This window comes from Sceloporus undulatus, chromosome 7, assembly GCF_019175285.1.
Source record: "Sceloporus undulatus isolate JIND9_A2432 ecotype Alabama chromosome 7, SceUnd_v1.1, whole genome shotgun sequence".
Lineage (NCBI taxonomy): Eukaryota > Metazoa > Chordata > Lepidosauria > Squamata > Phrynosomatidae > Sceloporus > Sceloporus undulatus.
The window spans coordinates 26,272,889-26,290,645 of NC_056528.1; the positions used below are offsets into that span (position 1 = coordinate 26,272,889).

Here is a 17,757-nt window from a genome sequence, read left to right on the forward strand (position 1 = left end):
CACAGGCCGCGCAACCGACACACGACAGAACGGACATGAAACCGCTGTTTGTTGTGCAACGCAACCGTGCGAGAATTTTGCATCAACTAAGTCTCAGACTGCAAAGGTTCGCATCAGTCCAAGAGTCTTCTCTCTAGGATATCTCAAAAGGTACAAAACATGGCTTTTGATCACACACACACACACACACACACATCTGTGTCTTCCAATGTTTAATAGGCCAAAAATGACCAAGTATGTAGGTTTGGCAGATGAAAATCAGGGACAGTTCTGGACAAGAAAGAGGCAGATAACACTTCCTTTAATATTCTTGTTCTGTGCCTTCAAGTCATTTCTGACTTATGGGGACACTAAGGAGAACCTATCATGGGATTTTCTTGGCAACTTTCTTCCTCAGAGGGGGTTTGCCATTGTTATCCTCTGGGGCTGAGAGAGTGTGACTTCCCCATGATCATGGGTTTCCGTGGCTGAGCCGGCATTTGAACCCTGTTCTCCAGAGTCATAGTCCAATGCTCAAACCATTATGCCATGCTGGATGACCCTATAATATGGCGGAGGGCCATTTTCACACCTCTTCCCTGTCGTGAGCTATGCTGGTACATCCTGGAGCGCAGGAAGTAACATCACATCACTTCCTGGCAATGTTTTCAGCCTTTTTGTTCAAGGAAGGTTGGGCAGTTTGGGGGAGAGGTGGACAAAGTTCAGTCTTCTCTTGCTAAGAGCCGAACTCCCAAAAACTAGAGAATTTGCACCTTCTTCTGCCATCTGGAGATGATCCGTGAAAATTGCAGACTTCAGACCAGGCTATAAATCCTATTCCCGGTTCCTAAACTGGGGATGAGGGTGGTTCGGGTAGTCTTCAGGGGCTGCAAAATTCAGGTCTGGGGGCCACATTTGGCCTTTCAAAACCCGTACCTACATGCAATCTCCTCCTCGCATAAGTCTCCAGAGCACCGTTCTGCAGCACAGGACAGCAAGGAATAAATGAATTGCCGATGTTCCCCCAGGTATCTCTTGCAATCCAGCACTAAAAAAGCAGCCATAATAAATAGGCCAAACGCCGCCCCGGCGAGCCTTCTGTACCATAAACATGGACGAGCAGCTGGCTGCTATTACGAGGCCGTTTTCAAATTGCAAACATTACGGCCTATTAAAGGCTCGGACGGCCAAAGAATGAAGCAGCGGTTTCTGGCTCTCCAGCGGACGACTGGCATAAGGCTTTGGCTACTGAAACGCCAATAGCTGATGCCCCAGTGTATTTTAATAAGGACCAGAAACCTTGTCCCATATAGGACTGCCAAGCATCCCTTATTATAATGGGTGTCCCTGCTTTGAAGGTCCTTACAGGGCTTACCTGTGTCCCTTATTATAAGGGATGGCCCTTATTTGGGGGCCAAAATGCTTGTCCATTATAGGACTGGCAAATGTCCCTTAGCATAAGAGAGATCCCTACTTTTAAGGACTGGAAAGCTTGTCCCTTATAGGACTGGCATATGTCCCATATTATAGGAGATGCCCTTTATTTAAGGAATGGAAAACTTGTCCCTTATTATAGGATTTGGGGGCCAGAAAGCCTGTCCCTTATAGGATTGGCAAATGTCCCTTATTATATAAGGGATCTACCATTTAGCATTTTAGGTCCCTAGGCTTTGCAACAAGCCAGTAAGGATGAGCAAAATAAAACCATTGCTGAGGGTTGGGGCTCCGCAAAAAACAAGGGCATTTGGGTCACAAGTGGGCAAGCTATTGCCTTCCAAACATTGCTGGACTGCAACTCCCATCAGCCTCAGCCAACAGTGAAGGACGGCGGGGGCTGGAACCTGGCAATATCCCTATAGGACTCCAAATTTTGGAGACAGTTTTTCCCCCAGTTTCAAGGGAAAGTACAGACCACCCTTCTTATACACGGATTTCTTATACACGGATTCAAGCATCCACATTTTGAAAATGTTCAAAAAGAGTATAAATTTCAAATATCCAACCTTGATTTTCCATTTTTTTTAATAAGGAACACCCTTTTGCTATGTCATTAATGGGACTTGAGCATCCACAGATTTTGTTATCCACGGGGGATCTTGGAACCACACCCCAGTGGATAACAAGATGATTTTCATGAAGATGTGGAAGAGGGCCTACTTGGTGGCGGCTCCCAAATTTTGGTTCCCTCCTGATCTCCTAAAGTTGACTTGACTGCAGTTTACAACAACAACAACAACAACAACAACAACAACAACAACGATGCATGGCTACTTAAGAGTGCTTGGATTGTGTCTTCCTGCATGGCAGAATGACATTGGACTGGTTGACCTTCCAGCATTAGGGTCTCCAAGCAAAGACACACGACTGCAAAAGGGACAACCGAATTTAAACCAGCCGGCCACTGGGCCATAAGTGGCCATTTTGGCCACAGATCCCTCCACCTGCGCATGGCACTGTGCAACCCTCTGCAACAAAGGTCAGAAGGAAGGGAAGGGCAATGAGAACTGTGCTGCCAGACTAGGCAGGCAGCTGTCGGCTCAAAATGGATTTGCTCCGTAGGCCGAGCGAGATTGAATTTGTGTTTTTCCAGGAAAGGGAGGGGGGTCCCTGATCACCAACTATGGATGGCTCACTTAAGGAAGGGAAGGTGATTTTAGCCCAGCGATAAATCTCCAGCTGGATTGCTCCCTGGGAGCCACTAAAGCAGAAAACAATATCGCTAACACGATGAAATGCTTCATAGAGGCTCCCGGCTGCGGAGAGGCGAGAGGATGGCACCCAGAGGGGTCAAAGTCAGGTGCAAGAAAGGCACCCCCTTTTCCTATGGGGGTCCCTATGTGGGAGCAACCCGTGAGGATTGTCCTGGCCAGCCTGGCTTCAATTCATATAAGATTTGTTTTTGTTTTTATTTAGTTCAGCCAGGCCACTTTCAGCAGGCCTCCATTTCTCTCTCTCCTCCTTTCTCATCTTTCTCCTCTTCTCTGTCTCTCCTTCCTTCCTTCCTTCCTATTTTGTTACCTTTCTTTTTTGTTTGTTTCTCTCTCACTACCTCTTTCTCTTCTTTCCTTCCTCATATTCTTTGTTTTTCTCTTCTTTTCTTTCTGCCTCCTTCTCTCTTTTCCCATCTCATTCTCTCATTTCATTTCCTTCCTTCCTCTCCTCTCCTCTCTGTTTTTCCTCCTGGCCCCTTCTTCCTTTCTTTTATCTCCCCTTCATCTCTTCATCCCCCCTTCTTTTCCTCTCTCTTTCTTTCCCTTTCTCCTTCTGTCTTTATCACCCTTACCTTTCCTTTCTTTCCCCCTTCCCTCTCTTACTGTCTCTCTCTAGCCCTTCTATCCTTTCTCTCTCTTTATTTTACTATCCTTTTCTCTCTCCTATCCCTTTCTCTCCCTTTCTCTCTTCTCCACTTTCTATTTCTCTTTTCCCTTCTTTTTTCTTTCTCATCATCTCCTCTATTCTCTCTCTCTCTCTCTCTCTTTCTTTCTTTCTTTCTTTCTTGAGTCCCAGTCATCCACTGTCCAGATCTTGTAAATTCAGAACCTTCCTTCCTTCCTTCCTTCCTTCCTTCCTTCCTTCCTTCCTTCCTTGAATTCCAGTCATCCACTGTCTTACTCAGGTCTTGCAAATTCAGGGCCTTCCTTCCTTCCTTCCTTCCTTCCTTCCTTCCTTCCTTCCTTCCTTGAGTCCCAGTCATCCACTCCCCTCCCAAGTCTTGCAAATTCAGAGCTTCTTTGATAGTATCAGTCCACCTTGAATTCCATCTTCCTCTTTTCCTCCTGTCTTCCACCGTACCAAACATTATCATCTTTTCCAGTGAGTCATGTCAACCCATGATCTGTCCATATCATAAACCTCAGTTGAGTCATCTGGACTTCTAGTATGATTTCGGGCTCCGTTTGCTCCCAGACCCATTGAACCGTCTTTCTGGCAATCCAATAGTATCCATACAACTCTCTTCCGGCACCAGAGATGAGTCGGTTGCTTTCCTACCAGCTTGCTTCACTGTCTAGCTTTCATAACCCTGCTTGGCCATGGAAACCTACTGCGAGACCTTGGGCAAGTCACACTCTCTCAGCTTCAGAGGAAGGCAACAGCAAACCTCCTCTGATGAACCTTGGCAAGAAACTCCTGTGATAGCTTCACATAAGTTGGAAATGACTTGAAGGCATACAACGACACCAGCAGTTGAATCTCACTTGGGGATCTTATCTAGTTCCATCGCAACTGTTCCTCCGATTCCTATTTTTGGTGTTATTTCTTTCTGATTTCTTGGCTTTGGTGACACTCTTTGGAACCAAGGAATCAAAAATCTTGAACTAGTCCAATGTCTTCATTCACAGCCACAACAAGGCTGCCACCTGGTGGTTGTTGTGGATGAACACAACTCTCAGACTTTGTAGGACATCCATTCTGGGAAATCAAATAACCTTGCCCAATTTATTTGTTGGCCAAAATTGGAGGAGTGAGCTGTTGAGAAAATGGGGATTTCTGACTCCCACAACCCTGTTACCCAGAGCTTGCAAAAGAAAGCCCCAAACTTATTTCCAGCTCTGCAAAAAAAATCCATCTCTGTGTCTTCGTTGCCTAAGAAAACCCTCTGAAATCCATGGGGTGCCCATAAGTGAACAGGTCACTTGAAGGCACAGACACACAGATATAATATCATATTTTAATCATATTGTATCATTTAGTCATATCATATCAGTATATCGTATTTTACTACGTGGCCTAAATGTCCCAAAGGCAACAGAGTCTATCTGGAAGCTAAGCAGGGTCAGCCTTGGTTAGCCCTTGGATGGGAGGCCACCAACAAATCTCAGCTGCTGTTGGTGAAATTTCAGAGGAAGGAAATGGCCAAACCACTTCTGAGTCTTCCTTGCCTAAGAAAACCCTGTGAAATTCATGGGGACATCAGAAGTGGATTTGAAGACATACCCTTTCTGAAGGTTAAGCTGGGTCAGCCATGGTTAGTCCTTAGATGGGAGACCCATTAACCAATCCTTGGTGCTGCAGGCTCTGTTTCAGAGGAAGGAACTGGCCAAACTACCTCTGAGTCTTCCTTGCCTTGAAGACAAATACACCTACAAATACCCCAAAGGCATCAGATCAGGTCTACTCTTGGAAGCTAAGTAGAGTCATCCCTGGATAGTCCTTGGATGGGAGACTGACAAGGAATCCAAGGTGCTGTTGGCTCTGTTACAGAGGAAGGAACTGGCAAAACCACTTCTGGGTCTTCCTTGCCTAAGAAAACCCTAGGAAAATTCATGGGGTCACCGTAAGGCGACTTGAAGGCACACACACAAAATACCCCAAAGGCACCAGATCCAGTCTGATCTTGGCTAAGCAAGGTCAACCCTGGTTAGTCTTCGGATGGGATACAGCCAACGAATCCCAGCTGCTATAGGCTCTATTTCAGAGGAAGGAACTGGCAAAATCCAGTTGACAAATGCCGGGAAAGCTGGACAGGGAAGAAAGCTGAGAGGAAGAAAATCAGCTCAATGGAAAGGTGGAGACTGGTGCGGAGAAAACCACAGACTTGTCCAAAAGGCCAACAAATGGGTCTTGGAGCAACTCAGGCCTGAACTCTCCCTAGATATTAATCATACTTAGGACATACCTGAGCACATGAGACACTATGACTCACTGGAAAAGACAATTGCGCTTGGGAAAGTCCTAGGAAAAGCGGAAGGCCGCATGACAGACGGATTGACTCAATCAAGGAAGCCATGATTGCTTTGGGTTTGCAAAGACATCAGCTGGGCTGCGGGTGACCCTTGGCGGTCTCTGACTCATAGGCCTGCCATCAGTCAAAGCTGACTTTACGGCCCATAAAACAAGACACTTTATTGCATTGTTGGCCTCGCCATACTCTCCTCAATCATAAAACAGGTGGAGACTTCACTGGGGGGCATGTAGAGTGCATTGGCCTCATTGGTTGGCCACTGGTTGGCCCTTGTGGGTCTTGTGATGCTATGATCCTATGAATACAGGATGACCTGAGTGCAGCAGAGAGAAACGATGGTGTCTTCCCGCATGGCAGAAGCAGCTTGGACTGGATGGTCCCATGGGGTCCCTTCCAACTCTAGGATTCTAAGATTGCTCTAAGATTCTATGATAGGATTTGTAGGAAGAACATCAAGAAGAACACATTAATTGCAAGAGCTATTCAGCAATGGAAGAGTCTGCTTCAGAATGCATTAGATTCTCCATCTTTGGAGGTCTTCAAACAGAGGTTGGATGAGCCACTTTCAGGAGTGCTGTAGTTGTGCATTCCTGCATGGCCATGGGCTGAAGTAGATGACCCTTGGGGTCCCTTCCAGCTCTCTCTGGTTCTGAGACCTGAGAGCCATTCTCTTCTCAACCCTGAAACCCTCAGCATGATCTTAGGGCCAGTTGTTCTCTCTCTGCCATATCTACCTCACAGGGCTGTGGCTGGGATAGCAATGGAGAGGGGAAACCACAGGCTAGGGATATCGATTATGCATTTATAGGTAAACCCCAATCAATGAAGGCTTTGACAAAAGAGGCTGGATGGCCATTTCTTGGGAATGCTTGGATGGTGTCTTCCTGCATGGCAGGATTGGACAGGATGACCCTTCGAGGTCTCTTCCATCTCTAGGGTTCTATGTGTCTATGTCTTCCTGCATGGCAGAAAGTTGAACTGGATGACTCTTGGGGTCTCTTCCAACTCTAGGATTCTACGTCTTCTTGCATGGCAGAAGCAGGTTGGACTGGATGACCCTTGGGAGTCCCTTCCAACTCTAGGATTCTATATATTCCTGCATGTCCGAAGGGCGTTGACTGAATGACCCTTTGGGTCTCTTCCAACTGTAGGATTCTGCATCTTCCTGCATGGAAAAAGCAGGTTAGACTGGATGTCTCTTAGGGTCTCTTCCATCTCTAGGGCTCTAGGATTCTATGTATCCCTGCCTAGCAGAAGCAGGTTGGACTGGATGTCCCCATGGGGTCCCTTCCAGCCCTATGAGTCACCCACCATAAAGCAAATCTTAAGATTAATGGTGGCAAAAAAGTCATCCTGTATTCATAGGATCATAGTATCACAAGACCCACAAGGGCCAACCCGTCCAACCCATTTCTGCCATGAATCCCATTGTGGGAGATACAAATCTTTGAAATCAATAACAATTAAAAATGATCGTTTGGGAGGAAACCTTCAAGAAGTCCCTGCTTCGAAGTGTATTCATTCGATGGAAAGGACATTATACATAAACATTATTATTATTATTATTATTATTATTATTATTATTATTATTATTAACCTGACTTGATTAATTTGGCATGCATATATTGTTAGTTTTCAATGCACATTTGGCCGAAAGATACCAAATTGCTCTTCTTTTCCTCCCAATGCTCTCCATGTTGGGATCAAATTTTCTGCAAGAGACATAGCACCCAGGGATACATCGACTTCCTTAACCCAGATATCCCTGCATTTAATTGAATCTAGATCTTGTCTTTCCCCCAACATCGAACCCGAGGGGCCTTGTTGCGCAGGTTAAAACAAAGCACCGCTTTTTCAAATAATAAAAAAGACAGTGGTTTTTAAAAGGCTTTTAAAAGCATTAAGCTGCTCCATTAAAAGATGCCATGCATTTAAAACAGTAGAGAAGTGTTTAAAAGTAAAAGGATATATCGGCAACATGCATTAAAGGATCCTTTTATATAGGAAACGTGCATTAAAGGACCCTTCTGCATCATCACCCATCTATGGTTGCATCTGCATTGTCGAAATGATGCAGTTTAATGCCACTTTAACTGCCCTAATAGTATCCTGGGATTTGTAGTTTAGCAAGTCCCCCAGCACTCTTTGCCAGAGAAGGCTAAAGTTTGTGGTTTTGTGAGCTTTGTAGCCTTTCCATTCTGTCGCCCCACCAAAACTACAAATCCCAGAATATCATAGCATTGAGCCATGGCAGTTAAAGTGGTGCCAAATCGGGTTATTTTTGCAGTGCAGATATGGCCTCGAACACACTACAGACAGCAGACATTGAAATGGGAGAGGTAGGCCAATGTGGGGTAATGGTTTGAGCATTGGACTAGGACTCCGGAGACCAGGGTTCAAATCCCGGCTCAGCCATGGAAACCCCCTGGATGACCCTGGGCAAGTCACACTCTCTCAGCCTCAAAGGGAGGCCAAGGTAAAGCAAATATGAACCAATCTGGCCAAGAAAACACCACAATATTTTTGCCTTAGGGTCACCATAAGTCAGAAATGACTTGAAGCCACACAACAACAACAACAACAACAACAGGGTTGACATGATCTCACAAGAGTGCTGCTCTCCCAGTTGTGTGATTGTGAAAGGACATTTTTAGACCGGGTTAAACTGGCTGGTCAAGTCTAGCTCAGCCACCTCCAGATCCGCCAAAAGGCACCTTTTTCTGCCTGCAAAGAATGTGTTTTTCAGTCTCTTAGGATCTTTATGACCATCTCTCAAAAGTTTCCAAAACAGCCCAAAAGAATGACTGGGGTCACATTCCCCGCGTCCTTTTCTTCCCACCATTAGACAAGCTGGTCTCCGCCAAAGGTTTGGGGTTTGTTGTTCTCCATGGCTGTGAGCGATGCTGGAGCAATGCTATGCCTCAGATGACCCCCGTCCACACTGCAGGGATAATCCAGTTTGACACCACTTTAACTGCCCTGGCTCAAGGCTATGGCATTCTAGTTGGTTGCGGCACAAGGGCTGCCTGGCGGAGAAGGCCAGATGTCTCCGAAAGCCCCAATTCCCAGAATTTCACAGCATCATTGAGCCATGGCAGTTAAAGCGGTGTCAACCTGGGTTATTTCTGTAGTGTGGATGCAGCCCAAAAACACAGTTCCTGCAAAATCAGTTCGTCCATTGGGTGACTTTGGGAAAGTCGCACCATCTCAGCCCCAGAAAACCCCACAACGGGTTCTCCTTAGGGCTGCTGTGCGTCGGAAACAACTTGCAAGCACCCAACAACGAATGCATGGAGGTGTATATTTGTAATAATAATAATAATAATAATAATAATAATAATAATAATAATAATATGGGGTAGCCTTAAAAGAGAACAGCTAGCTCCAAGTATCTCTTATGGTGGTGGTGGTGGTGGTTGTGTGGACTAGGACTTCAGAGGACCAGGGTTCGAATCCTGCACAGCCATAGGAACCCACTGGGCGACAAGTCACATACTCTCAGCCTCAGGGGAAGGCGATGGTAAACCATCTCTGCAGAAATCTTGCCAAATAAAACCCCATGAGAGGTTCACCTTAGGGTTGCCATAATTTGGAAACACCATGAAGGCACACGGCGTTTGTTATTCCAATAAATCAATACATGAAATGAAATAATTAATCTTATTTTGGATGCCAGCTACTCAGGAACCAGGTCTCAGTCCTTGAGTTTTAGTTGTGAATGCCCAATATGGCTCTTTCAAGACATCTTCCCCAGGTCGCTTCCTTCAAATGGATCCGCACTCGGAACCGAGGTGGTTAATAACCCATGCAGAAACAGAAGACAAAGGACCCATTGATTTGAGGCTTCGCAGCTGCCGGCTTTGGCCCAGTGATAGAATTCCTCAATGCCAGGGAAAGCACAATTCTCTTCTTTTGCCAGAATAAACAAGACCCAGGGAGGCAATAAGAGACTAGCATCGTATTGAGAAAGGGCTACAAATCCGCTCTGGGTTTTAGTCAGAACTGTCGAGGAGTTGACAACTTTCAAGTTCGGACTCTAGCTGGGACGGGCAAAAACATGGTTTGGCTCAAATCTCCCCAGAGAGAAGTGGGTTCGAGGAATTAAGGGGGAAATCGATGGACTTCTTGGACTGTCAGGTTGGACTGCATGACCCTTGGAGAGCCCTTCCAACTCTAAAATTACTTGAGAGGGAGGCTTTTCTAAGAGCTTTCCTAAATCTACTTAATCCAATACGAATAGCAGAAGGTCAGTGTTGGGGGGAAGAAGGGGCACAATAGAAATGCGTATGAAAATATATATGGAGATGATTATATATGGTTGTCGTTGATACGATATTGATAAGATGTCTTAAACAATTAGAATTAATTGCAAATATATTATTATTATTATTATATATTTGCAAATAATTTAATAATAATAAATATTATTATATATTTGCAAATAATTTAAATTGTTTAAGACATCTTATCAATATCATATCATAACAACAACCATATATAATCATTTTCATATATATTTTCATTATTATTATTATTATTATTATTATTATTATTATTATTATCCCGCCTCTCCCACAGGATCAGTGTCAGTAAAATACAATATAAAATATAACATATTATCCCCCCAACTATATCATAATAAAATACCATTAAAACTATTAAGTAATCAACAATCAAAACAAGCAGCAACCGAAATATAGATCTCTATGCAACTCTTCCCACTCCTTGCCAGAAACTCAAAACTACAAATCCCAGAATTTCATAGCAGTCGCCAAGTAGGATCAAATTGCATTATTTCTGCAGTGCAGATTGGATCAGGGATTGGTCCAAGATTAGACAGGATCATCCAGCTTCATCAATCACTGGAGACTAGATCTCTCCAAGTCCCAGTCTAGCACTCCGATCCTTACACCACCCAGCCTTCCTTGTTGGTTTCGACGGGCCCCAAACACCATCCAAATTCTAAGTGTGTGCATTTTCCCCCACCAGAATTTGCATTTGCAAACTGTGGTTTGGCTTTTGGCCCCTTCCCTAACGAACCTTTCGGGGAAATCGCTTTGTTTCGAGCCAGAAAAAGTTTGGGTCAACAGAACCCTTAATGCTCTTCGGATCAAGACTTGGCACACCTCTCCTTTTTGTGTTTGCACTTTGAGAGAACTAGTTTCACAACACAAAAAGTGTCGCAAGACAAGAAACGTATAAACCTTCAGTGGTATTTCCGAGAAGGGTTGGGATTTTTTTTGGTCTCAGCTCCAGGGGCCCTCCCCCTGAATTTCATTTCCTGATAAAGCGAACCTGATAAAGGTTTAGGAATTTGGAGAGATCTCCTGCAGACACAGCACTAGAAAGGAAGAGAGGTGTGAGTCTGGACAGAGCGACAAAACTGCTGGTAAGTAATAGCCGCATTCCCACTTACAAATAAATCGCTTTGCAATCCGAATCGATGGATGGGTTCGGTAGCGGAGCGCGGTTCATACGACATTTGCCCCGATTGCATTTTCTTGCTGCAAAATAAAATAAAACAACCCACTTGTGGTTCACGTTGGCGAACCAATCGGTTCAAAATGGACCCGCTCCAACCGGCCAAAGGGCAAATTTAAATTGATTACGATCCGCATCCGGTTCACACTTGCACAGAATCGATTTATCCAAAAAGCCGTGGAAAAAAATCAGTGCCAAAAAGGCGCACATTAAATGCGTCTAGTGCATGCCCCCTCTCTCCGAATTGCTTCAGCCATTTGGTTCAAGTGTGAACCAGGGTCATTGAAACCGCTTCAAACCGATTTACGATCCAGTTTAAAAGGTAGTGGGAATGAGGCCAATGTCTTGGAAATGAGTGGATTTGCCTTCTTTGGAGGTTTTTAAACAATGGCTGGATGGCGATCTGTTGGAAGGGCTTTGAAGGTGGCAGAATGAGGTTGGATTGGATGACCCCTGAGGGTCCCTATGACTCATGATTTCCCCCCTAAATTTGACATACCTCCAAGGATTGTGATGGAGTCCTCTTCATTGGAAGCCTTTAAACAGAGGCTGGATGGCCATCTATTGCAAAGGGTTTGATGGTGTCTTCCTGCATGGCTGAATAGGGTCAGACTGGATGACCTTTGAGGGGTATCTTTCAACTACGATCTCCAAAGACAAAACCCAATGGGTTTCAGGGATGCATAGCCGGACTTACCTGTATTTGCTTGACTACAAGTCAACCTCGTGTATAAGTCGAGGACAGCTTTGGGGGGTTGAATTATGGATTTTGATACGACCCTTGGATAGGTTGAGGGTAAAACTTAGGGGCATGCAAGAAGGGATCTGAATGGTGAAGCATAGGAAAGCAATGCCAATGAACCTACAACATAACAGGAGGCATAACTCTTTGTGTTCACTCTTAAGGCTGGATGGATGAGAGAGTAGAGAGACGTCAATGCTTCCAGCATTGCCTTTCACTCTTTTAAAAAGAGTTAAAGTCTATTATTTACATAGACCCATGGATAAGTCGACCTAGGTTTTGCGGGTCAGTTATTTCAAGACTTATACATGAGTATATACAGTACTATCAAGAAACATGGGGTGCTTGCCTCAAGTGTGTTTCCGTCTCAGCAATGGATCTACAAGGTTTGGAGATACCAAGTAAGCGATAAATCAGAACCCGGTTTGCTTACAAAGAGAAAAAAATCTTTATTTTGGAAAACCTGCAAGCATTTTCTACTGTAAAGAGGACTCTGAGAATTGGAGCAAAGCAACAACCTCCTTTTCCAAAAATACAGACGCAAAGAGACCCCAAATTGGGAATGCAACTGATTTTATTTTGCATTGGGAACTGATTTGGTTTCTCTGTCGATGGTTTATGATTTACGGACAACCTAATGATCTAAGGTTCTCCATAATGCTAATCCTGGGGTTTCTAGTTTGTTGTGGCACCCGAGCTCTTTGACGCAGAAGGCTAAATGTCTCCCAAAGCTACAAATCCCAGAATACCATACCATTGAATCTTGATAGTTAAAGTGGGGTATATTGGGGACAGAAACATAGTCACTTTTTTTGTTTTGTTTCCAGTTTGAAAACTGGATTTCCCAGCCATTTGGAGATCTGTTTTGGGAGGAATTATAGATCAACAAACATTTTGTGCAGTTTTCTACTCACAATCGATGTCCTGAAACATTGCACAGGAATTATTCTGTGGGCGAAAACATGTTTTTATAACCCCCCCCCAAAAAAAAATATCCCTCTTTTCTGTGTATAAAATGTTGTTGTTTACACATATAACACTATTTGCTGCACAGAAAGACAAGAAGAGACAAATCTTTTGTGCAAGAAATCATATGCTTTTCTGTTTTTGTTTTCAGCATACTACTATATTATTTTTGTATTTTAGCATTTTATAGTGTGGCTTTTTATCGTTCTTTTTTTATTGTATATGTTCTGATGTACCAACCTTTCGCGGAAAGGGCATTATAAATAAACATTATTATTATTATTACAGTACTACATAATAATTCCTGTACAACACTTTGGGCTATTTGAATACAGGCAAAATACTGGGGAAAGTAGGTTCCCAAGCATTAGTCCTCTGGGTTTTTTGGGACTTCAGCTCCCAAAAGCCCCATTCAGCTTGGCCACCAGTCAGGAATTCTGGGAACTGAAGTAACAAACATCTGGAGACCCCTGTATAATATTCCTTTTTCGGCCACATTTCGGCCACTACTTTAGTGATTCCTCGTCCTGTGCCAAGACAAAACAGTTGAAGGTTTACAACCCTAATGTGTGGTAGAATTCAAAGAGATAGCCATGTTAGTTTGTAGAATCACTATGTAGAGAGATCTCATAGCAACTTTGAGACTAACTAAAGAAAGAAGTTGGCTTAATGTGTATCCGAGTTACCTGCAGGAACGCCTCTCCCTACATAATCCGCCCCACACACTCAGAACAACGGGGAAGAATTTGTTGGAACATTGTAATACTCCTCGATTAACCACAACTTCCCATAGAGCATTCGCTGCTGCAGTCCCTAAATTATAGAATAGTCTGCCGGAGGAGATCTGTCTTATCACTACCTTAGATGCCTTTAAGAAGGCACTAAAGACGGATCTCTTCCAGCGGGCTTTCCCATCGGATTTGGTATATAGATGATGATTAAGACCCCCCCCCCTTTTTAAGTATGGTATATGAATTGATGTTTGGAGATTTTAAGGAAATAATAGGGATGTATAATTCAGTATTAGTATTTTATTGCCTGTTCAGTTGCATTGTATTATTTTAATGATGTAATCCTGCTTTGATCCTTGGAATAGGCGGGACATGTAAATAAAAATTATTATTATTATTATTATTATTATTATTATTATTATCCTCCCCAAATTAATTCAGAGCATCTTCTCTCCTTCTGCATCCTCACAGACCCCCATGATGGATCTCTCGGCGACCTTTATTATTTGCTTTGTGATGTCCCTTCAGTGCACCTTCCCTGGGGCTGCCCCATGCCCTCCTGTGTCCTCTCCAAACATCACAGAGTTCGTTTGTTCCTCCCCAACTCTCAGCGATTTCCCGAGCGGTTTCCCCAAACAGATCCGAACCATCTCCGTCGAGTTCACCAACATCTCTATCATCAGCGTAGATGCCCTCCAGGCCCTTCCTCACCTCCGGGAGCTTCACCTCTCCAACAACAAGTTGAAGACTCTTCCCAGCAGCCTCTTCCGTGACCTCCCAGAACTGACCGCTCTGGATCTCACTGGCAACCTCCTCAAAGATCTCCCACCGAGGATATTCAGAAACAACAGTGCCTTGGAGCAACTCTCGCTGAAGGAAAACCAGTTGACTCTTCTCCGTCCTTCGTGGTTTCAAGCCTTACGGAGTCTCAAGATCCTAGATCTCTCCAACAACAAGCTGAAAGAGGTGCCCGACTTGTGCTTTGAAAAGCTGGAGCAGTTGACCGATCTGGACCTCTCACACAACTTCCTCCGCACGCTCTCAGCACCGATATTTGAGGGTTTGCCCCTCCTGACGGGTCTCAACCTAGAAGTCAACCAGTTGCAATCGATCGCGGATGAGACCTTCCATGCCATTCCAGAGCTGAAGTTCCTCTTCCTGCAAAACAACAGCTTGGATAAACTCCCCGCCAAGGTCTTTGAGCCGCTGAAGTTGCTCGAAATGTTGGATATCTCCCACAACCGGCTCTCTTCTTTGGCTCCTCCATTCTCTGGCCAAGTCTCCGAACCAGGTCTTGACCTTTCCGGAAACCCATGGGTCTGCGATTGCCGCATGCACACTCTCATAAACTGGGCCAAGAATAATTCAGTGAGCCTTTATTCCATGAAGGAAATGATCTGCTCCTCTCCTAAGGATCTTGAAGGCCGAGTGGTAACCTCTCTCAGCGAGTCCGAATTTAGTTCCTGCTGAAATCCTTGAAACGCATCCACTTTTTTGTGAGTTCCCAAACCCACCCTGCAATTTTTCCTTTGGCGGAACGGCACACGAAAGACTTTGCAGAATCTCCGAATTCTTGCTTCCTCCAATATATGACCCCTTACAGTTGCCGTTCCTTCTTCTAGCTAATATTGTCAACTCAGACTTTGCACGATCTCCAAATCCTCACTTCCTTTGACGTCTGACCTCATACAGTTGCCGTTCCTTCTTCTAACCTAATGTTGTCAACTCAGACTTTGCAAAATCTCCAAAACCTCTGATATCTGACCTGTTACAGTTGCTGTTCCTTCTTCTAGCCTACTATTCTCAACTCCATCTTTGCAAAGTCTCCAAATCATCACGCCCTCCGATCTCTGACTTCTTACAATTGCCGTTCTCTGTTTTAGCCAAACCCTTCCTCTAAGGTGGCCCTCTGTGATCCTATGATTGTGCAAATGTTATGATTTTCCCCTGGGACTGCTAACCCCCTTCCATCCATACACAATATTGCAAGCCGCTCTCATTGCTCTGAGCTTTGGCCTGCCTCTTGAGGCTTTCCTTTCATCTAAAATTGGGTTGTCCTTCTGCAAACTTTAGGATTCCCCCCCTGAGAATATTAAATCCCCACGCACGCTTGTTGCAATTCCCAGGGGTCTTGTTTAGACCATCCCCAGCCAAATCCGCTATTAGAAGAAGCAATAGTAATGGTCTATTAATAGCTTCTACTAACAGTGCAGCTGGGGTTTTTGTTTTCCTCCTTTGTTCCTTCGCTTTTCCTTTCCTCCACCCGCCCGCCTTTCCTTCGCCCTCCGCTCTTAATTGGAAAGAAAACGGCACAATGCAATCCGGGCCCAACATCGCTCCGGAAATTTATGGCAAAGCTGCACTCCCATGGAAGTTTTAAATTAAACCCAATTGCTTAAAGATGCCAGGCAATTTGCTGTGATTTAACAGAGCAATAAAAAAAAAAATCCAGCGCACAAAGTCATATTTGCCCACCCAAATGGGCTTTGTCCCGGTGTTTATTTATCTGGGTGTTTTTTTCCTCTCCTCCTCCTCCATCTTTTTCTTTTAAATAATAATAAGAGGAGAGGTTTGTTGTAAAGAGAAAAAGAATACCATTAAGACCTTGCGTGCAAGGAAGGCGGCGAAGGGGGAAGAAAAGAAAAAGACAGAGAAAAGGATTATTGTTATTATTTGTCATTCCACGGGGAGCCTTTACTATTGAAAATCGAACCTGCGCCAAATTTCAGCAGAGGTAGCTGCTGATTCCCATGTCAGTTGGGCAATGAATCCGTTCCAGGTTTTCCACTAGCCTTACCACTCCATCAGATGCCTGGCTCACCAGATATCCAGTCCAAAACAGTTTGAGACCAGTGTAACTGCCCCGGCTTAGTGCTAGGGGATCCTGGGAATTGTAGTTTATTGTGGCACCAGAGCTCTCTGACAGAGAAGGCTCAATGTCTCACAAAACTAGTTTCCAGAATTCCCCAGCATTGAGCCAGCAATGCAGCTCAAGCCGTCTCAAACTGGATTATTTCTGCAGTGTGCTTTGGACCCAGGTCGCCGACTTTCTGAATTCCTCTTGGTTCTGAATGAAGCTTGGTTTAAACCCGTGATCAAAGAAAAGAATTTAAACCCTTCATGGTCATCTGGTCGCAGCTGGCTGGGGAAGATTTGAACCTGCAACCTTCTGCTTGCAAAGCACAGACTCCGCCGCAGAACTGCAAACCTTGGCCTGTTACAGACTGCCACAATAAAGCTGCTTCAGGTCTCTTTGGAGGTATGCTGTTTAAATGATGCATGCATCCTAAGAATCCGGAAGCTGCACCAAAGCTGCACTCCAGTGCTTAGGAATGGAGTCTGGCTTTGGCACGACCTCCGGACTCTTAGGACCCAGGCATCATTTAAACAGCATACCTCCAAAGAGACCCAAAGCAGCTTTATTTTGGCAGTCTGTAACAGGCCCTTATGACGCTGCTGTGGTGGAGCCTGTGCTTTGCAAGCAGAAGGTTGCAGGTTCAAATCTTCCCCAGCCAGCTGCGACCGGATGACCATGAAGGGTTTTTGTGGGTTTTTTGGGCTATGTGGCCATGTTCTAGAAGAGTTTATTCCTGACGTTTCACCAGATGCTGTTGAAATGTCAGGAATAAACTCTTCTAGAACATGGCCACATAGCCCAAAAAGCCCACAAAAACTATGGATGCCGGCCATGAAAGCCTTCGACTTCACCATGAAGGGTCTTTTCGCATCACATAACCTGATTTTATTCCTTTCCTTACCTTCAGATGTCAGGGAGGATTTGAACCTGCAACCTTCTGCTTGCAAAGTATGGACTCTGCAACAGAGCTTATGATACTTGGGGCCTTGCATTTCATTTGCTGTTTTGCATTTTGTTTGTACCTTTTCTGTCCCTAATAGACACTCTGTGCAGCAATAGTGCCTTGATTCCCCTTTCATTGCTATGGTTATGGGATCCTGGGATTTGCAGTTTAGGAAGAGGTATTTCAGATACTAAGGCTGCATCTAGATCGCAGAATTAATGCAGTCTGAGACCGCTTTAACTGCCCTGGCTCCATGCTCTGCAATTCTAGGACGTGTAATTTTGGGAGATATTTAGACTTTAGAGAGCTCTGGTGCCACAAGAAACTTATTTTGTGGTCATCCTTTTGCAAGCCTAGTGTTGGGCAAAGTGTTGA

The 17,757-nt window shown here is 44.6% G+C and overlaps 1 protein-coding gene across 1 annotated transcript; it reads left to right on the top strand.

The window, feature by feature from the left end:
* Nucleotides 1-10,903: 10,903 nt before the first annotated feature.
* On the top strand, nucleotides 10,904-16,046 carry LRG1 (leucine rich alpha-2-glycoprotein 1). Its single transcript, XM_042478345.1, has 2 exons — nucleotides 10,904-11,051; nucleotides 14,054-16,046. The coding sequence occupies exon 2, from the start codon at nucleotides 14,060-14,062 to the stop codon at nucleotides 15,050-15,052; it is 993 nt and encodes a 330-aa protein (XP_042334279.1). The 5' UTR covers nucleotides 10,904-11,051; nucleotides 14,054-14,059; the 3' UTR covers nucleotides 15,053-16,046.
* Nucleotides 16,047-17,757: the final 1,711 nt, after the last annotated feature.